Source organism: Pseudophryne corroboree, chromosome 3 (genome assembly GCF_028390025.1).
Source record: "Pseudophryne corroboree isolate aPseCor3 chromosome 3, aPseCor3.hap2, whole genome shotgun sequence".
Taxonomy (NCBI): Eukaryota; Metazoa; Chordata; class Amphibia; order Anura; family Myobatrachidae; genus Pseudophryne; species Pseudophryne corroboree.
In genome coordinates this window covers 121,448,239-121,470,498 of record NC_086446.1, presented here as the reverse complement: position 1 = coordinate 121,470,498, position 22,260 = coordinate 121,448,239, and the positions used below count along the sequence as shown (strand labels likewise).

General features: G+C 48.2%; 1 protein-coding gene across 1 annotated transcript in view; it reads right to left on the bottom strand.

Annotated features, from left to right (window-relative positions):
• Positions 1-22,260, bottom strand: part of LOC135054943 (uncharacterized) — a 63,672-nt gene that overhangs the window by 17,718 nt on the left and 23,694 nt on the right. Inside the window, exons 3-6 of the mRNA XM_063958435.1 lie at positions 20,071-20,184; positions 19,004-19,060; positions 5,776-6,006; positions 1,639-1,755 (exon numbers count right to left, since the gene is read on the bottom strand). Of these exons, the coding sequence (XP_063814505.1) occupies positions 1,639-1,755; positions 5,776-6,006; positions 19,004-19,060; positions 20,071-20,184 (519 nt within the window). The remainder of the gene's footprint in view (positions 1-1,638; positions 1,756-5,775; positions 6,007-19,003; positions 19,061-20,070; positions 20,185-22,260) is intronic.

Genomic DNA, 22,260 nt, shown 5'->3' with positions numbered 1-22,260 from the left:
GAGACACCACAATCATCTGCTCCACCTCCTCCTTAGATGAGCCTTCCGCTTCAGACATGCCGACACACTCGTACCGACACCCCCCCCCCCCACACACACACAGAGATATATCTATAAGGAGACAGTTCCCCAATAAGGCCCTTTGGAGAGACAGAGAGAGAGTATGCCAGCACACACCCAGCGCCAACTGACACTGGAAACAATTTCCCAGATAATATAGCGCTTTTATATATATGATTACTGTGTAATACACTCACTTCGCCTTACAAGTGCCCCCGCCCCACCCCCCTCTTTTAAGCCCTCTGTCACCGTGTTCAGCAGGGGAGAGTCGGGGGAGCCAGTTCTCTGCAGTGCTCTGTGGAGAAAATGGCGCTGGTTAGTGCTGAGGGACCAAGCTCCGCCCCCTCCAGCGGCGGGCTTCGGTCCCGCTCAATTGTTTAAACTGGTGGGGGATTTTTATAATTACTGCCTCTGCAGCCCATATATTCATAAATGCCAGCCTACAGGTTTATATTGCTGCCCAGTGCGCCCCCCCTGCGCCCCGCACCCATCAGTGGCCCTCATTCCGCGTTGTTCGCTCGCTAGCTGCTTTTAGCAGCATTGCACACGCTAAGCCGCCGCCTACTGGGAGTGTATCTTAGCATAGCAGAACTGCGAACTAAAGATTAGCAGAATTGCGAATAGAAATTTCCTAGCAGTTTCTGAGTAGCCTTACTCCTACACTGCGATCAGTTCAGTCAGTTTCGTTCCTGGTTTGACGTGACAAACACACCCAGCGTTCGCCCAGACACTCCCCCGTTTCTTCAGACACTCCCGCGTTTTTCCCAGAAACGCCAGGGTTTTTCCGCACACTCCCATAAAACGGCCAGCTTCCGCCCAGAAACACCCACTTCCTGTCAATCACACTACGATCACCAGAACGATGAAAAATCTTTGTTAGGCCGTGAGTAAAATACCAAACTTTTGTGTTAATTTACTTGGCGCAGGCGCACTGCGAACATTGCGCATGCGCAGTTTGCGACTAATCGCTCCGTTGAGAAAAAAAACTAACGAGCGAACAACTCGGAATGACCCCCAGTGCCTGCTAGTGTGTGTAATGTGTGGGAGCAACCTCAGGGAAGATCTGAAGTCTTCTGCCGCCTTGAAGTCTTCTTTTCTTCTTATACTCACCCGGCTTCTATCTTCCGGCTCTGTGAGGAGGACGGCGGCGCGGCTCTGGGACGAACGGCAGGGGGAGACCTGCGTTCCGATCCCCCTGGATCGAATGGTGTCCAGTAGCCTAAGAAGCAGAGTCTATCTTTAAGTAGGTCTGCTTCTCTCCCCTCAATCCCACGATGCAAGGAGCCTGTTGCCAGCAGTGCTCCCTGAAAATAAAAAACCTAACAAAATTATTTTTCAGAGAAACTCAGGAGAGCTCCCCTGTAATGCACCCAGTCTCCTCTGGGCACAGGATCTAACTGAGGTCTGGAGGAGGGGCATAGAGGGAGGAGCCAGTGCACACCCATACTAAAAGTTCTTTATAGTGCCCATGCCTCCTGCGGAGCCCGTCTATACCACATGGTCCTTACGGAGTCCACAGCATCCTCTAGGATGTAAGAGAAATACAGATGCGTGATGATGCAATATGTCATCACTTACCTCACACGTGCAGCCAGAACACAGAGCTTTCAGTCTACAGCCCAGACCAATGACAGAAACGCAGATGCCCCAGGTCATCAGGAGCAGGGTCATAATTACCAAGCTATGCAACAGGCCCTGTAGGGAGGAGAGGACAGAATAGAATACTCTTCATACTTACAAAGAGGGACACGCGCGCTCCTGAAAAAGGGGCGAGGCCTAAGGAAAAGGGGGCATGGCTTCGCAGGAGGACTTGCGATCGCGAGCCATGACCCCATTTTCGTCACTGAGGGGGCATGCCCAGCGCTCTGTCAGCTGCTGGCATGCCCTCTCTCCCTCTGTCTGCACTGAATAGACGCTGTGCGCATCCTATTCACCGCTGCACTGCTAAGCAGGGCAGCGAGAGACAGAGCCTCCCAACTGCCCCCCCACCGCGGGACACTGCGGCCCACGGGTGGGACAGCGGGACAGTCCCTAAAAAACGGGACTGTCCCGCGAAATTCGGGACAGTTGGGAGGTATGAATGAGACACTATGGGGGACACTTGTGATCATGTGACAGAGTCATTCCGCTCATCACAGCCAGTAAGCTAGTCACACCCCTAAGTAAGAGCAGTACACCCCACTAGGACACCTTCAGTATCTCTAAGAACACCTACAGAGACCCCAGATTTAGAACTATTCTGTCTGTGTGATGAAGAATTGCCAAGAATACCTAATAGCATAAAATCTTAAATCCGAACCTTATTGCAACGTTAACCAGTCTCTCCAAGGTTCAAAGTGTTTTTGGGGAGAAGCTCTAAGCAGTTGTAGGAAGTTGTTGCATGCTTCATGTCAGGCTCACATGATGGTCAGTTTCTGTTTTTTCTATACGCAAGCCAAGAAATCAACCACTGAACTGACAATTTTCCTCCAAAAACCGCGCTCAGAAAATTTAATTTGTCTTGTTATTTAAGGATTTCAATAATATATAAAATTATTTTTTTTTTAAAAAATAATAATTCTATCTATCTATCTATCTATCTATCTATCTATCTATCTATCTATCTATCTATCTATCTATCTATCTATCTGGGATGTTTTGCACTCCCCCATCTCCTCTGTGGCCATAGGCCCCATTATAAAATAACTTCTCAACTCCCCATTGGCAGAAGACCCCCTAGTGATCTTAAATCCTAATAATAGTACCCCAACATCCCCTTAGCATAGCAAAAATTAAAAAATAAATCCATGTTTTATAACCCCGGCACCCTGTAAAATCCCCGCCATCCTGTGACCAATGTATTTTTTATTTTACTCCACTTTCCCTCCTCTAGCATAAGTTGCTTTATATTCCCTCCCACCCCCTTAGGCATACACTCCCCCCTTCCCCACATGCAGACAGGAAGGATGGATGATCAGTCCCCACTGCCAGGGCCGGACTGGCCATCTGGCACTTCTGGCAAATGCCAGAAGGGCCGATGGACACGTGGGCCGGTCCAGCGGTCACTGAGACGCGCTGCCGCTCAGTCCGGCGGCAGCGCGTCTCAGCTGTCAGGATTGGAGAGCGCCCGCCAGCACGGCTGTGTCTGGCGCGGCGCGTATAGCGGACTTCAAAGCAGCCGCCGGTTCGTGAGCAAATCAGAGCTCGCGGACCGGCAGCCAATCAGAAGCCGCCGGTCCACGAGCTCTGATTGGCTCACGAACCGGCGGCTGGTTTGAACCCTATACGCCGCCGCGCCAGACACAGCCGCGCTGGTGGGCGCCCGGCGCTCTCACCCCCGGCGCACTCACCCCCGTCCCTCACAGCCCGGAGGAGGAGGAGCAACAGCAGCAGCGGTAAGCAGCTGCAGCACTGGCTGCTGTGGGGGCATTTGTATACCTGGCACTGTGGGGGCATTTGTGGATCTGGCACTGTGGGGGCATTTGTATACCTGGCATGTGGGGGCATTTGTATACCTGGCTGCTGTGGGGGCATTTGTATACCTGGCACTGTGGGGGCATTTGTGGATCTGGCACTGTGGGGGCATTTGTATACCTGGCACTGTGGGGGCATTTGTATACCTGGCACTGTGGGGGCATTTGTGGATCTGGCACTGTGGGGGCATTTGTATACCTGGCACTGTGGGGGCATTTGTATACCTGGCACTGTGGGGGCATTTGTGGATCTGGCACTGTGGGGGCATTTGTATACCTGGCACTGTGGGGGCATTTGTATACCTGGCACTGTGGGGGCATTTGTATACCTGGCACTGTGGGGGCATTTGTGGATCTGGCACTGAGGGCATTTGTATACCTGGCACTGTGGGGGCATTTGTATACCTGGCACTGTGGGGGGCATTTGTGGATCTGGCACTGTGGGGGCATTTGTATACCTGGCACTGTGGGGGCATTTGTATACCTGGCACTGTGGGGGCATTTGTGGATCTGGCACTGTGGGGGCATTTGTATACCTGGCACTGTGGGGGCATTTGTATACCTGGCACTGTGGGGGCATTTGTGGATCTGGCACTGTGGGGGCATTTATATACCTGGCACTGTGGGGGCATTTGTGGATCTGGCACTGTGGGGGCATTTGTATACCTGGCACTGTGGGGGCATTTGTATACCTGGCACTGTGGGGGGCATTTGTGTACCTGGCACTGTGGGGGCATTTGTATACCTGGCATGTGGGGGCATTTGTATACCTGGCACTGTGGGGGCATTTGTATACCTGGCACTGTGGGGGCATTTGTGGATCTGGCACTGTGGGGGCATTTGTATACCTGGCACTGTGGGGGCATTTGTATACCTGGCACTGTGGGGGCATTTGTGGATCTGGCACTGTGGGGGCATTTGTATACCTGGCACTGTGGGGGGGCATTTGTATACCTGGCACTGTGGGGGGCATTTCTGGATCAGGTACTGTGGGGGTATTTGTATACCTGGCACTGGGGGGGCAATTATTTACCTGGCACTGTGGGGGCATTTGTATACCTGGCACTGTGGGGGCATCTGTATACCTGGCACTGTGGGGGCATTTGTATACCTGGCACTGCACTATCGGGGGCATATAATGTAAATTTCGGCTCATACCGGGTGCTGTAATGTGAATTTTGGCTCATACTGTGTGGTATAATGTGAAAGGGGCAGCAGTACTAGATAGTATAAGGGGTCCTACTATTGTGGTGCATAATGCGTATAAGGGGTGTATGGTGTGGTAAACTACACTGAAGGCCACGCCCCTTTTGAGTGACCAAGCCCCTTTGAGTGGCCACGCCCCCTTTTCCGGAAGGCGCGCGCTTAATTACAAACTTCACATTTCCATACCCCCACTTAAAAATTTCCACTTCAACCACTGGTTGTGTATATTTTAATAGAGAATGATGTACGCTTGTATGTTGTTAGAATATGAATTATATTTGTAAGAACATAGACTAATAAGTGGGAGGAGTCAGGAATAGTAAGGGGAGGAGTCACAGAGGTGGGCCTGTGTGCTTCAAAAATGCCAGGGCCTATTTTTAGTCCCAGTCCGGCCCTGCCCACTGCTACCGCTGATCTCTGCACACGCAGAGATCAGACAATGATGTATTAAGCCTGAAGAAATGATAAAGCAGTGATAAGTGGGAGGTGATAACGCACCAGCCAATCAGCGCCTAACTGTCAATTTACATATTGGAGCTGATTGGCTGGTGCGTTATCACCTTGCACTCATCACCGCTTTATCACTTCTCCAGGCTTAATACATCTGCCCCAAGTTATGCTGGGAGATGAAGGAGGAAGTCCCTCTCCCCACACTGTGCTTTCTCGAAGCATGTGCTCCAGAATGCTGTTCTGGGGCCCAATTTCAGCAGTGATGTCGGTGGCCAGAAACTGGTCAGAAGGAGCAACAGCCATCCCAAACATTGTGGTTAGGAGGGTGGGATATTTGTTTACCCAAAATTACTCTAATAAGAATATTTAAATAACCTAGCCTGTTCAGAAAACAAAGGAAAGGTAAGTGCAATGAGAGATGTAATAATTAATTACACCTATACAGTACATCCTACATTACATGTTTTGTTCTAACAGGCTCCAAAAACACAAATTTGCCAACTAGACCCTGAACAAGATCTCCAAGTGCAAAAAACATTTACAGTCACGCTTGAGATTGTAGCATAAGATACACATTGGGCACACACATATGCAGCATGGTTCCCACCTGGCGCTGCTGAAGTCCCATCTTGCATCTCTCCAGAGTATACTCTGGGCCATAATAATCTCTGGGAGGTCTTGTCGCTCTGTAGTCATAGCTGTTTCTCCCATAGCGAAGATTGTCACAGACAGAACCCATATCGTCAAACCAAAGTCTGCCGTTATCACCAGCAGCAATGACCATGCCCGTAATGGAAACACCAAGGCTGGCCGAGTGACTGATGAAAGCAATTACATCCTGTGGGAAAATACAATTAGCAAAATAAGCATTAAGAACAGTCTGGTGTCAGTTTATGGGAATGTCACATGACTCTGCAACTCCCAGAAAACAAACCAGTGACCAAACCAGGTATTTAGACTGCTCCAACTACCAATATTTCATTTCTACAGGGCAGAAGGACAGGCTTTCTTGTAGCCCTATGTCCCCTGTGCATGTTCAACAAAGATTATGCCCACCGGTCACCAATGTAGTAACAAGAGATTAAGGGGGAGATGTACAAAAGCTTGGAGAGAGATAAAATGGTAAGAGATAAAGTACCAACCAACCAATCAGCTCCTGTCATTTTTCAAGCACAGCCTGTAACACGGCAGTTAGGAGATGATTGGCTGGTACTTTATCTCTCTCCACTTTATCTCATTCCATTCTTTGATACATACACTGTATGCCCCTAAATCTCCCTGGTGCTTACAATTTAGATGCACAGATAAGTTATATAAGAATCATATTCACATACGGCCAGTTATACATAATGGAATTAAGGTCATATCTGGTCTGTTTTAGTTATTTTTGGAAATATAGGGGGAGATGTACTAAGCCTCGAAGAGTGATAAAACAGAGGCCCTCATTCCGAGTTGTTCGCTCGCTAGCTGCTTTTAGCAGCATTGCACACGCTAGTTCGCCGCCCTCTGGGAGTGTATCTTAACTTAGCAGAATAGCGAACAAAAGATTAGCAGAATTGCTACTAAATAATTCTTTGCAGTTTCTGAGTAGCTCCAGACCTAGTCCTAGATTGCGATCAGCTCAGTCCATTTAGTTCCTGGTTTGACGTCACAAACACGCCCTGCATTCGGCCAGCCACAACCCCGTTTCTCCAGACACTCCCGCGTTTTTCCCTGACACGCCTGCGTTTTTTTGCAAACGCCGGGAAAACGCTGAGTTGCCGCCCAGAAACGCCCCTTTCCTGTCAATCATTTACCAAACAGCAGTGCGACTGAAAAGCGCCCTACGAACACCAGCAAATCTACTAAGTTTTGTGTTAAATAACCATGCGCATATGCAGTTAGCAATAAATCGCAGCATAGCGAAAATCGGCAACGAGCGAACAACTCAGATTGACCCCCAGAGAGAGATAAAGTACCAACCAATCCGCTATTAACTGCCATGTTACAGGCTGTGTTTAATTGGTTAGGAGTTTATTTCTATTCTATCCCCTTTATCACTCTCCAAGGCTTAGTACAATCAGTGAAAGTCCTTGCAATGCTCTATCCCCACTGCCACATCAGTCAGTAGAAGTTGGAATTTGGAACTCTCACATGGGACGAATGACTCCGCATTCTTTCTGTTGCATCTCTCATAATGTTTATTCCACTTTGCATGGAACTAATGTAAATTGTGTTGTAGTATTACACCCCCTAAACCTTCCACGGGTGGCAACGTTACTTACCCCTTACTGGTCTTAGGGGGAGATGTACTAAGCAGTGATAAAAGTGGAGAAGTGAGTCAGTGAAGAGGAGCCGTGGGTGGAAAAGAACCGGGAGGTCCCTCTGAGATTGGCGGCTGCTGGAAGATTATCTTCCAGCAGCTGCCCAGTGGGCATTTCTCACTGGTCGCTTCAGATGTGACCATGTCAGAGAAAGCCCAGCCTGGTCGCATATGATAAGATCATGGCAGGCAAATAATGAAAGACTGTTTGGTCCCTAGTGCAATACACTGTAGGAACGCTTCTTTTTTTTCATAAGATTGCTGACTGGATGTAAGCTGGATGTAAGCTTAGTGAATTATCATAAGGATCAGGCCAATCCAATCAAGCAAATTTACATTTTGCCATCAACGTTTATATCTTTAGTTATAAAAAATACCTTCCCTTTATGGTGTTTTGGCTGGAAGAAGCAAAGTTATTTAACATCTACACTAGTTCACAAGATAATTAATAAATAGTGACACATTCTATAAATTGCTCACCTATCTGGGTATGACAAGAAAAAATAAGATTTTACTCACCGGTAAATCTATTTCTCGTAGTCCGTAGTGGATGCTGGGACTCCGTAAGGACCATGGGGAATAGCCGCTCCGCAAGAGACTGGGCACAACTAAAGAAAGCTTTAGGACTACCTGGTGTGCACTGGCTCCTCCCTCTATGACCCTCCTCCAGACCTCAGTTAGGATACTGTGCCCGGAAGAGCTGACACAATAAGGAAAGGATTTGGAATCCCGGGTAATACTCATACCAGCCACACCAATCACACCGTACAACTTGTGATATTATACCCAGTTAACAGTATGAAATACAACGGAGCCTCTCAACAGATGGCTCTCAACAATAACCCTTTAGTTAAACAATAACTATATACAAGTATTGCAGACAATCCGCACTTGGGATGGGCGCCCAGCATCCACTACGGACTACGAGAAATAGATTTACCGGTGAGTAAAATCTTATTTTCTCTAACGTCCTAAGTGGATGCTGGGACTCCGTAAGGACCATGGGGATTATACCAAAGCTCCCAAACGGGCGGGAGAGTGCGGATGACTCTGCAGCACCGAATGAGCGAACTCTAGGTCCTCCTCAGCCAGGGTGTCAAACTTGTAGAATCTTGCAAATGTGTTCGACCCCGACCAAGTAGCTGCTCGGCAAAGTTGCAACGCCGAGACCCCGCAGCCGCCCAAGAAGAGCCCACCTCCCTCGTGGAATGGGCTTTCACTGATCTAGGATGCGGCAGTCCAGCCGCAGAATGTGCAAGCTGAATCGTGCTACAGATCCAGCGAGCAATTGTCTGCTTAGAAGCAGGAGCACCCAGCTTGTTGGGTGCATACAGGATAAATAGCGAGTCAGTTTTCCTGACTCTAGCCGTCCTGGAAACATACATTTTCAGGGCCCTGACTACGTCCAGCAACTTGGAATCCTCCAAGTCCCTAGTAGCCGCAGGCACCACAATAGGTTGGTTCACATGAAAAGCTGATACCACCTTAGGCAGGAATTGGGAACAAGTCCTCAATTCCGCCCTATCCATATGGAAAATCAGATAAGAGATATTTTAGCTCCACGGTTTTAAGTGGCTCAAACCAATGCGACTTTAGGAAATCCAACACCACGTTGAGATCCCAAGGTGCCACTGGAGGCACAAAAGGGGGCTGAATATGCAGCACTCCTTTAACAAAAGTCTGAACTTCAGGCAGTGAAGCCAGTTCTTTTTGGAAGAAAATCGACAGAGCCGAAATCTGGACCTTAATGGAACCCAATTTGAGGCCCATAGTCACCCCTGACTGTAGGAAGTGCAGGAATCGACCCAGCTGAAATTCCTCCGTTGGGGCCTTCTTGGCCTCACACCATGCAACATATTTCCGCCATATGCGGTGATAATGTTTTGCGGTCACATCCTTCCTGGCTTTGATCAGCGTAGGAATGACTTCCTCCGGAATGCCCTTTTCCTTTAGGATCCGGTGTTCAACCGCCATGCCGTCAAACGCAGCCACGGTAAGTCTTGGAACAGACAGGGCCCCTGCTGCAGCAGGTCCCGTCTGAGCGGTAGAGGCCATGGGTCCTCTGAGATAATTTCTTGAAGTTCTGGGTACCAAGCTCTTCTTGGCCAATCCGGAACAATGAGAATAGTTCTTACTCTTCTCCTTCTTATAATCCTCAATACCTTGGGTATGAGAGGAAGAGGAGGGAACACATAAACCGACTGGTACACCCATGGTGTCACTAGAGCGTCCACCGCTATCGCCTGAGGGTCCCTTGACCTGGCGCAATAGTTTTCTAACTTTTTGTTGAGGCGGGACGCCATCATGTCCACCTGTGGCAGTTCCCAACGATTTACAATCTGTGTGAAGACTTCTGGATGAAGTCCCCACTCTCCCGGGTGGAGGTCGTGCCTGCTGAGGAAGTCTGCTTCCCAGTTGTCCACTCCCGGAATGAACACTGCTGACAGTGCTAACACGTGAGTCTCCGCCCATCGGAGAATCCTTGTGGCTTCTGCCATCGCCATCCTGCTTCTTGTGCCGCCCTGTCGGTTTACATGGGCGACCGCCGTGATGTTGTCTGACTGGATCAGTACCGGCTGGTTTTGAAGCAGGGGTCTTGCCTGACTTAGGGCATTGTAAGTGGCCCTTAGTTCCAGAATATTTATGTGTAGGGAAATCTCCTGGCTTGACCAGAGTCCTTGGAAGTTTCTTCCCTGTGTGACTGCCCCCCAGCCTCGAAGGCTGGCATCCGTGGTCACCAGGACCCAGTCCTGTATGCCGAATCTGCGGCCCTCCAGAAGATGAGCACTCTGCAGCCACCACAGTAGAGACACCCTGGTCCTTGCAGACAGGGTTATCATCCGATGCATCTGAAGATGCGATCCGGACCACTTGTCCAACAGATCCCACTGAAAGACCCTTGCTTGGAACCTTCCGAATGGAATTGCTTCGTACGAAGCTACCATTTTTCCCAGGACTCGCGTGCAGTGGTGCACCGACACCTGTTTTGGTTTTAGGAGGTCTCTGACTAGCGATGACAACTCCTTGGCCTTCTCCGGGAGAAACACTTTTTTCTGTTCTGTGTCCAGGACCATCCCCAGGAACAATAGACGCGTTGCAGGAACCAGCTGAGACTTTGGAATATTCAGGATCCAGCCGTGCTGTTGTAGCATTTCCCGATCTAGTGCTACTCCGATCAACAACTGTTCCCTGGACCTCGCCTTTATAAGGAGATCGTCCAAGTACGGGATAATTATAACTCCCTTTTTTCGAAGGAGTATCATCATTTCGGCCATTACCTTGGTAAATACCCTTGGTGCCGTGGACAGACCAAACGGCAACGTCTGGAATTGGTAATGACAGTCCTGTACCACAAATCTGAGGTACTCCTGGTGAGGAGGGTAAATGGGGACATGCAGGTAAGCATCCTTGATGTCCAGTGATACCATGTAATCCCCTTCCTCCAGGCTTGAAATAACTGCCCTGAGCGATTCCATCTTGAACTTGCATTTTTTTATATACGTGTTCAAGGATTTCAAATTTAGAATGGGTCTCACCGAACCGTCCGGTTTCGGTACCACAAACATTGTGGAATAGTAACCCCTTCCTTGTTGAAGGAGGGGTACCTTGACTATCACCTGCTGCGAATACAGCTTGTGAATTGCCTCTATCACTGCCTCCCTGTCCAAGGGAGTCGTTGGCAAGGCAGATTTGAGGAAACGGCGAGGGGGAGACGTCCCGAATTCCAGCTTGTATCCCTGAGATACCACTTGTAGAATCCAGGGATCCACCCGTGAGCAAGCCCACTGATCGCTGAAGTACTTGAGACGGGCCCCCACCGTACCTGGCTCCGCCAGTGGAGCCCCAGCTTCATGCTGTGGACTTAGAGGAAGCGGGGGAGGACTTTTGTTCCTGGGAACTGGCTGTATTTTGCAGCTTTTTCCCTCTACCTCTGCCTCTGGGCAGAAAGGACGCGCCTCTAACCCGCTTGCCTTTTTGGGGCCGAAAGGACTGTACCTGATAATACGGTGCTTTCTTTGGCTGTGAGGGAACATGGGGTAAAAATGCTGATTTCCCAGCTGTCGCTGTGGAAATTAGGTCCGAGAGACCATCCCCAAACAACTCCTCACCCTTGTAAGGCAAAACTTCCATGTGCCTTTTAGAATCTGCATCCCCTGTCCACTGCCGAGTCCATAAACCCCTCCTGGCAGAAATGGACATTGCATTTATTCTAGATGCCAGCCGGCAAATATCCCTCTGTGCATCCCTCATGTATAAGACCGCGTCTTTTATATGCTCTATGGTTAGCAATATAGTGTCCCTGTCTAAGGTATCAATATTTTCTGACAGGGAATCTGACCATGCAGCTGCAGCACTGCACATCCATGCTGAAGCAATAGCTGGTCTCAGTATAATGCCCGAGTGTGTATAAACAGACTTCAGGATAGCCTCCTGCTTCCTATCAGCAGGTTCCTTGAGGGCGGCCGTGTCCGGAGACGGCAGTGCCACCTTTTTTGATAGACGTGTGAGCGCTTTATCCACCCTAGGGGATGTCTCCCAGCGTAACCTGTCCTCTGGCGGGAAAGGGTACGCCATTAGTAACTTTTTAGAAATTACCAGTTTCTTATCGGGGGAAGCCCACGCTTCTTCACATACTTCATTTAATTCATCAGATGGGGGAAAAACCACTGGTAGTTTTTTCTCCCCAAACATTATACCCTTCTTTGTGGTACCTGGGGTAATATCAGAAATCTGCAAGACATTTTTCATTGCCACAATCATATAATCTATTGGAATGTACACTCGTCTCCTCGTCGTCGACACTGGAGTCGGTGTCCGTGTCGACATCTGTGTCTGCCATCTGAGGTAGCGGGCGTTTTAGAGCCCCTGATGGCTTTTGAGACGCCTGGGCAGGCACGAGCTGAGAAGCCGGCTGTCCCACATCTGTAATGTCGTCGAACCTTTTATGTAAGGAGTCGACACTATCACGTAATTCCTTCCACATGACCATCCATTCAGGCATCGGCCCCGCAGGGGGTGACATCACATTTATCGGCACCTGCTCCGCCTCCACATAAGCCTCCTCATCAAACATGTCGACACAGCCGTACCGACACACCGCACACACACAGGGAATGCTCTGACTGAGGACAGGACCCCACAAAGCCCTTTGGGAAGACAGAGAGAGAGTATGCCAGCACACACCAAAAGCGCTATATAACACAGGGATTAACACTATGACTGAGTGATTTTTCCCAATAGCTGCTTGTATACACAATATTGTGCCTAAATTTAGTGCCCCCCCTCTCTTTTTACCCTATGTAGTCTGGAAACTGCAGGGGAGAGCCTGGGAGCGATCCTTCCAGCGGAGCTGTGAGGGAAAATGGCGCCAGTGTGCTGAGGGAGATAGCCCCGCCCCTTTTTCGGCTGACTTCTCCCGCTTTTTTAAATGTATATCTGGCAGGGGTATTTCTCTATCGTCCTAGTGGATGCTGGGGTTCCTGAAAGGACCATGGGGGGGGATAGCGGCTCCGCAGGAGACAGGGCACAAAAAGTAAAGCTTTAGGATCAGGTGGTGTGCACTGGCTCCTCCCCCTATGACCCTCCTCCAAGCCCCAGTTAGATTTTTGTGCCCGGCCGAGAAGGGTGCAATCTAGGTGGCTCTCCTAAAGAGCTGCTTAGAAAAGTTTAGCTTAGGTTTTTTATTTTACAGTGAGTCCTGCTGGCAACAGGATCACTGCAACGAGGGACTTAGGGGAGAAGAAGTGAACTCACCTGCGTGCAGGATGGATTGGCTTCTTTGGCTACTGGACATTAGCTCCAGAGGGACGATCACAGGTACAGCCTGGATGGTCACCGGAGCCTCGCCGCCGGCCCCCTTGCAGATGCTGAAACGAGAAGAGGTCCAGAATCGGCGGCAGAAGACTCCTCAGTCTTCTTAAGGTAGTGCACAGCACTGCAGCTGTGCGCCATTTCCTCTCAGCACACTTCACACGGCAGTCACTGAGGGTGCAGGGCGCTGGGAGGGGGGCGCCTTGGGAGGCAAATGAAAACCTTTTTTGGCTAAAAATACCTCACATATAGCCTCCGGGGGCTATATGGAGATATTTAACCCCTGCCAGAATCCATTAAAGAGCGGGAGACGAGCCCACCGAAAAAGGGGCGGGGCCTATCTCCTCAGCACACAGCGCCATTTTCCCTCACAGAAAGGCTGGAGGGAAGGCTCCCAGGCTCTCCCCTGCACTGCACTACAGAAACAGGGTTAAAACAGAGAGGGGGGGGCACTAATTTGGCGTTAGAAATATATAAAAGATGCTATAAGGGAAAACACTTATATAAGGTTGTCCCTATATAATTATAGCGTTTTTGGTGTGTGCTGGCAAACTCTCCCTCTATCTCTCCAAAGGGCTAGTGGGTCCTGTCCTCTATCAGAGCATTCCCTGTGTGTGTGCTGTGTGTCGGTACGTGTGTGTCGACATGTATGAGGACGATGTTGGTGAGGAGGCGGAGCAATTGCCTGTAATGGTGATGTCACTCTCTAGGGAGTCGACACCGGAATGGATGGCTTATTTAGGGAATTACGTGATAATGTCAACACGCTGCAAGGTCGGTTGACGACATGAGACGGCCGACAAACAATTAGTACCGGTCCAGACGTCTCAGAAACACCGTCAGGGGTTTTAAAACGCCCGTTTACGTTAGTCGGTCGACACAGACACAGACACGGACACTGAATCCAGTGTCGACGGTGAATAAACAAACGTATTCCTTATTAGGGCCACACGTTAAGGGCAATGAAGGAGGTGTTACATATTTCTGATACTACAAGTACCACAAAAGAGGGTATTATGTGGGATGTGAAAAAACTACCGTAGTTTTTCCTGAATCAGATAAATTAAATGAAGTGTGTGATGATGCGTGGGTTCCCCCCGATAGAAAATTATGGGCGGTATACCCTTTCCCGCCAGAAGTTAGGGCGCGTTGGGAAACACCCCTTAGGGTGGATAAGGCGCTCACACGCTTATCAAAACAAGTGGCGGTACCGTCTATAGATAGGGCCGTCCTCGAGGAGCCAGCTGACAGGAGGCTGGAAAATATCATAAAAAGTATATACACACATACTGGTGTTATACTGCGACCAGCGATCGCCTCAGCCTGGATGTGCAGAGCTGGGGTGGCTTGGTCGGATTCCCTGACTAAAAATATTGATACCCTTGACAGGGACAGTATTTTATTGACTATAGAGCATTTAAAGGATGCATTTTCTATATATGCGAGATGCACAGAGGGATATTTGCACTCTGGCATCAAGAGTAAGTGCGATGTCCATATCTGCCAGAAGATGTTTATGGACACGACAGTGGTCAGGTGATGCAGATTCCAAACGGCACAAAGGTGTATTGCCGTATAAAGGAAGAGGAGTTATTTGGGGTCGGTCCATCGGACCTGGTGGCCACGGCAACTGCTGGAAAATCCACCGTTTTTACCCTAAGTCACATCTCTGCAGAAAAAGACACCGTCTTTTCAGCCTCAGTCCTTTCGTCCCTATAAGAGTCATATCTGCCCAGGGATAGAGGAAAGGGAAGAAGACTGAAGCAGGCAGCCCATTCCCAGGAACAGAAGCGTTCCACCGCTTCTGCCAAGCTCTCAGCATGACGCTGGGACCGTACAGGACCCCTGGATCCTACATGTAGTATCCCAGGGGTACAGATTGGAATGTCGAGACGTTTCCCCTTCGCAGGCTCCTGTGGTACTGAAGCCAGAAGGCTAGGTGAGACCTATTCTAAATCTAAAAAAATTTGAACACTTACAAAGGTTCAAATCAAGATGGAGTCACTCAGAGCAGTGATAACGAACCAGGAAGAAGGGGACTATATAGTGTCCCGAGACATCAGGGATGCTTACCTCCATGTCCAAAATTTGCCCTTCTCACTAAGGGTACCTCAGGTTCGTGGTACAGAACTGTCACTATCAGTTTCAGACGCTGCCGTTTGGATTGTCCACGGCACCCCGGGTCTTTACCAAGGTAATGGCCGAAATGATGACTCTTCTTCGAAGAAAAGGCGTCTTAATTATCCCTTACTTGGACGATCTCCTGATAAGGGCAAAGTCCAGGGAACAGTTGGAGGTCGGAGTAGCACTATCTCGGATACTGCTACAACAGCACGGGTGGATTCTAAATATTCCAAAATCGCAGCTGATCCCGACGACAAGTCTGCTGTGCCTAGGGATGATTCTGGACACAGTCCAGAAAAAGGTGTTTCTCCCGGAAGAGAAAGCCAGGGAGTTATCCGAGCTAGTCAGGAACCTCCTAAAATCAGTGCATCATTGCACAAGGGTCCTGGTAAAGATGGTGACTTCCTACGAAGCAATTCCATTCGGCAGATTTCACGCAAGAATTTTTCAGTGGGATCTGCTGGACAAATGGTCCGGATCGCATCTTCAGATGCATCAGCGGATAACCTTATATCCAAGGACAAGGGTGTCTCTCCTGTGGTGGTTACAGAGTGCTCATCTTCTAGAGGGCCGCAGATTCGGCATTCAGGATTGGATGCTGGTGACCACGGAGGCCAGCCCGAGAGGCTGGGGAGCAGTCACACAAGGAAAAAATTTCCAGGGAGTGTGATCAAGTCTGGAGACTTTTCTCCACATAAATATACTGGAGCTAAGGGTAAATTTATAATACTCTAAGCTTAGCAAGACCTCTGCTTCAAGGTCAGCCGGTATTGATCCAGGGGGAAAAACATCACGGCAGTCGCCCACGTAAATAGACAGGGCGGCACAAGAAGCAGGAGGGCAATGGCAAAAACTGCAAGGACTTTTCGCTGGGCGGAAAATCATGTGATAGCACTGTCAGCAGTGTTTCATTCCGGGAATGGAAACTGGGAAGCAGACTTCCTCAGCAGGCACGACCTCCACCCGGCAGAGTGGAAACTTCATCGGGAAGTTTTCCACATGATTGTAAACCGTTGGGAAATACCAAAGGTGGACATGATGGCGTCCCGTCTGAACAAAAAACGGGACAGGTATTGCGCCAGGTTAAGAGACCCTCAGGCAATAGCTGTGGACGTTCTGGTAACACCATGGATGTACCAGTCGGTGTATGTGTTCCATCCTCTGCTTCTCATACCTAAGGTACTGAGACTTATAAGACGTAGAGGAGTAAGAACTATATTCATGGCTCCGGATTGGCCAAGAAGGACTTGGTACCCGGAACTTCAAGAGATGCTCACAGAGGACTTATGGCCTCTGCCGCTAAGAAGGAACTTGTTTCAGCAAGTACCATGTCTGTTCCAAGACTTACCGCAGCTGCGTTTGACGGCATGGCGGTGGAACGCCGGATCCTAAGGGAAAAAGGCATTCCGGAAGAGGTCATTCCTACCCTGGTCAAAGCCAGAAAGGAGGTGACCGCACAACATTATCACCACATGTGGCAAAAATATGTTGCGTGGTGTGAGGCCAGAAAGGCCCCACGAAGAAATTTCAACTCGGTCGATTCCTGCATTTCCTGCAAACAGGAGTGTCTATGGGCCTCAAATTGGGGTCCATTAAGGTTCAAATTTCGGCCCTGTCGATTTTCTTCCAGAAAGAAGTGGCTTCAGTTCCTGGAGTCCAGAAGTTTGTCAAGGGAGTATTGCATATACAACCCCCTTTTGTGCCTCCAGTGGCACTGTGGGATCTCAACGTAGTTCTGGGATTCCTCAAATCACATTGGTTTAAAACCAGTCAAATCTGTGGATTTGAAGCATCTCACATGAAAAGTGACCATGCTCTTGGCCCTGGCCTGGACCAGGCGAGTGTCAAATTGGTGGTTTTTTTCTCAAAAAAGCCCATATCTGGTTGTCCATTTGGACAGGGCAGAGCTGCGGACTCGTCCCCAGTTCTCTTCCTAAGGTGGTGTCAGTGTTTCACCTGAACCAGCTTATTTTGGTGCCTTGCGCCTACTAGGGACTTGGAGGACTCCAGGTTGCTAGATGTTGTCAGGGCCCTGTAAATATAGGTTCCAGGACGGCTGGAGTCAGGAAAACTGACTTGCTGTTATCCTGTATGCACCCAACAAACTGGGTGCTCTTGCTTCTAAGCAGACTATTGCTAGTTGGATGTGTAATACAATTCAGCTTGCACATTCTGTGGCAGGCCTGCCACAGCCAAAATATGTAAATGCCCATTCCACAAGGAAGGTGGGCTTATCTTGGGCGGCTGCCCGAGGGGTCTCGGCTTTACAACTTTGCCGAGCGGCTATTTAGTCAGGGGCAAACACGTTGGTAAAATCCTACAAATTTGATACCCTGGCTAAGGAGGACCTGGAGTTCTCTCATTCGGTGCTGCAGAGTCATCCGCACTCTCCCGCCCGTTTGGGAGCTTTGGTATTATCCCCATGGTCCTTTCAGGAACCCCAGCATCCACTAGGACGATAGAGAAAATAAGAATTTACTTACCGATAATTCTATTTCTCGGAGTCCGTAGTGGATGCTGGGCGCCCATCCCAAGTGCGGATTATCTGCAATACTTGTACATAGTTACAAAAATCGGGTTATTATTGTTGTGAGCCATCTTTTCAGAGGCTCCGCTGTTATCATACTGTTAACTGGGTTCAGATCACAGGTTGTACAGTGTGATTGGTGTGGCTGGTATGAGTCTTACCCGGGATTCAAAATCCTTCCTTATTGTGTACGCTCGTCCGGGCACAGTATCCTAACTGAGGCTTGGAGGAGGGTCATAGGGGGAGGAGCCAGTGCACACCACCTGATCCTAAAGCTTTACTTTTTGTGCCCTGTCTCCTGCGGAGCCGCTATCCCCCCCCATGGTCCTTTCAGGAACCCCAGCATCCACTACGGACTCCGAGAAATAGAATTATCGGTAAGTAAATTCTTATTTTTACACATATATAGTCTCTATGACTATATTATGTGTTATTTGCCAGCCAAGGTACTCTATATTGCAGCCCAGGGCGCCCCCCCCCCCAGCGCCCTGCACCCATCAGTGACCGGAGTGTGAGGTGTGCATGGGGAGCAATGGCGCACAGCTGCAGTGCTGTGCGCTACCTTGATGAAGACCGAAGTCTTCTGCCGCCGATTTCCAGGAACGTCTTCTTGCTTCTGGCTCTGTAAGGGGGACGGCGGCGCGGCTCCGGGACCGGACGACCGAGGCTGGGCCTGTGTTCGATCCCTCTGGAGCTAATGGTGTCCAGTAGCCTAGAAGCCCAAGCTATCTGCAAGCAGGTAGGTTCGCTTCTCTCCCCTTAGTCCCTCGTAGCAGTGAGTCTGTTGCCAGCAGATCTCACTGAAAATAAAAAACCTAAAATAAACGTTCTTTTTCTAAGAGCTCAGGAGAGCCTCCTAGTGTGCATCCAGCTCAGCCGGGCACAAAAATCTAACTGAGGTCTGGAGGAGGGTCATAGAGGGAGGAGCCAGTGCACACCAGGTAGTCCTAAAGCTTTCTTTAGCTATGCCCAGTCTCCTGCGGAGCCACTATTCCCCATGGTCCTTACGGAGTCCCAGCATCCACTTAGGACATTAGAGAAATATAAGAACAGTGCAGAAAAGACACTTACCCAGAATACCTTTGGATATCTGTAAGACACAACACTCAGCGCGCCAGACACAATAAGCTGTAAGAAAACAGACAATATTAAGGTGAATTTCCCAGTGTAGCGGCCCTCATTTCCAGGACTTACATTTAGCTTCAATGGTCAGGGGAAGAAAATGTTCAATGAGAAAAAAAAGAAAGTCTCATAAAAACATAAAATTGGTATAATATATTCTGCACAATGCATACCTCCCAACATGACTCTCTCCAGGAGGGCTGGAGAGGGTCATGTTGGGAGGTATGCGCAATGTTAATGTGTACATTTTGCTTTCATCAGAACCTATGGGACCAATTCAAGTGGAGCTTTTAGATATGCAAATAGAATGCTCCTGATCAGGCCCAAAATTCTACACTGAGTGATAGCGAAGGTCTTCTTATGGGTTGGATCTGATATGCCAGCTATCAGGATTCCTGCGTTGGTATTTCGACTACTAGGATCCCGAACGCTAGGATCCTAATTGGATCCCATTCTTATGCTGCCCTGCAAGGAACAGTTTTGTCTACATTCTCCTAGTTTAGACTGCCCATAGCACTTCAGCTCTGTATATGAGTGCTGCAATTTATGTCCCCACTTGAAGGCTTCATTTTGTGTTAATTTGTGTGTTTTAACTAGGATAGGCTGAATGCAGTTTTCCATTTATTTTTGCCACATGCTACACTGTTGACTACACAATTGAATGTTTCTATTGATCTTGTCAAGTAACACTAGACACTCAGACATGCACGCATCCCATTGGCATGAATGGGAGGGGCAATTGCCGCAGCTCGGCGTGGGCACGTCTTTCTGCGCTGAGTGTGCAAGTTTGGCGCAGATGTAGAAACGATGAGCGTGGCTACATCTGTAAATCATTGTGGAAACCTAGTTTAGATGTTTCTCTGCATACACCCTTTACATGTCAAATGGAGAACTGTATATTATGAGAGATACATCTGAAACCATAACGCACACACGTAGACGTCAAAAAAGTGTTTAACTATATGAAAGTCTAGCAACATGAGAACGAGGAAAGTTACTTTACAGACAACACTCACCGTAAATCCTACCCAGAAGTGGGTTCCACTGTAGAAGATGGTCAGACTTGGCTGTGCGACAGATAAAATTCCAGCCAGCATGACACAGACACAGCCCAAGCTGATCAAGGTAGCCTACACAAGAGGAAAACAATTATGTTTAATAATTCAGACATGTTTAATTTTATATATATATATATATATATATATATATAAACGCAGGAAACGCAGACACCATTTCCACGTGAATTTGCATCTTCAATTTCCACATCTGATACAGATCATTCTGACACAAACCGTAGTGGTATCCATCATTTTTTAGACACAGGAACGGACCCCATGGGTCTTCCACCATTCAGTGGAGATCTAAGAAACATCGACCACATAGGAGGCGGGGTGGATTCAAAAAGAAGGGGCGCAGGGGGTGCAATTAAGTACCGTCTTCAACCTCTCCCATAGGTCCCTTGATCAGTCTGAATTGAGGCTGTTGGCAAGAGGTTTGTCATTTGTTCCGTCCTTTCATCATCAAACCTTTCAGGGTATAGTTGATCAGTATAGATTTGGGAGGAACCTACGCCTAAAGGAATTCTTTTCTGATAAGAACAATATGGAGAATAAAAAAACTTTCAAAAAGGTATCCAAATTCGATCCCAGTTCCAATAAATTTCAAAATGTTTCTGAGGTTGGTCAACAAGGACATACAATCATTTTCTCCCCCTCGGTTATTTGACAACTTGTCCGTAGATGAGGGGCCGCTTTAAATCGGTTACAATGGGCAGTACTGATGGTGTAATGGTTAGCATTACTGCCTCACAGCACTGAGGTCATGGGTTCAATTCCCACTATGGCCCTAACTGTGTGGAGTTATATTCTCCCCGTACTTGCGTGGGTTTCCTCCGGGTACTCCGGTTTCCTCCCACAATCCAAAAATATACTGCTAGGTTAATTGGCTTCCAACAAAAATGAACCCTTGCATGAATGTGTGTGCGTGTACATGTGATAGGGAATATAGAGTGTAAGCTCCACTGGGTCAGGGACTGATGTGAATGGGCAATATTCTCTGTAAAGCGCATGGAATATGTGTGCGCTATATAAATAACTGGTAATAATAAAAATAAATACTGATACCTCACTTGTGATACGGCCCGCCGATAAAGGTGGAGCCGTTGTTGTCCAGGATTGGATCGACTATGATGTAATTAGCCGATGTTAACACCTACCTGAGGGTTGAGACTAATCCTATTCCATCTATTAAAAACAGGGTTGACGCATCTCTAAAGAGAGGCCTCGATAGTCATTGGATTGATGAGGACACTTTTGAGTTCCTAAAGGTTGAGCAGCCTAGATGTCCGATTATCTATACACTCCCCAAAATCCACAAGACCTTGGTTCAACCTCCCGGGTGGCTGATCATAGCTGCTGAAGGCTCACTTTTACAACCAGTAGCCCAATATATTGATTATATACTACAACCTTATGTATGTAAGAGTGGCAGTTATATTCGTGGCACTGGAGATAATCTCCATCAGTTGAGACACATTGAAATACCTCTTGATGATGTATTTCTAGCAACCATGGATGTACAATCCTTATATACGGTTATCCTGCATCAGGATGGGTTGGAAGCGTTAAGAGATATATTGGCTACAAGTCCGATTCCAGTTATACTTACTGAGTATGAATTGGAGTTTACAAACCTTGTATTGAGTTTAAACCACTTTCAGTATAATGAGTCATATTTTATCCAGCAATCTGGAACTGCTATGGGTTCCAACTTGGCGCCTTCTTATGCCAATCTGTACATGACCCGGTTTGAGAACAGATACATCCTCCTGTGCTATGGATCGCAGATTAGTTTTTATAAACATTTTATTGATGACGTATTCATCCTATGGGATGATACTAAAGAATCTTTTTTAGAGATGGTAGAGAACATTAACCAGCTCATTTGCCCCATCAAATTTACGTTTGAGATCTCCAAGCAATAGATTAATTTTCTGAATGTTACAATTGATCTTCAAGGTGGCAAATTGACGATCTCCTTATATAGGAAATGAATGGATAGGAACACCACCCTGCTAGCTAATAGTTACCACACACCTTCTTTCAAATATAACCTGCCTGTTTCCCAACTCTTACAGGTTATGCGTATTAATAGCGATGAGCAGACTAGGGAAATACAGTTAAATTAAATGATAGTGAGATTTGGTG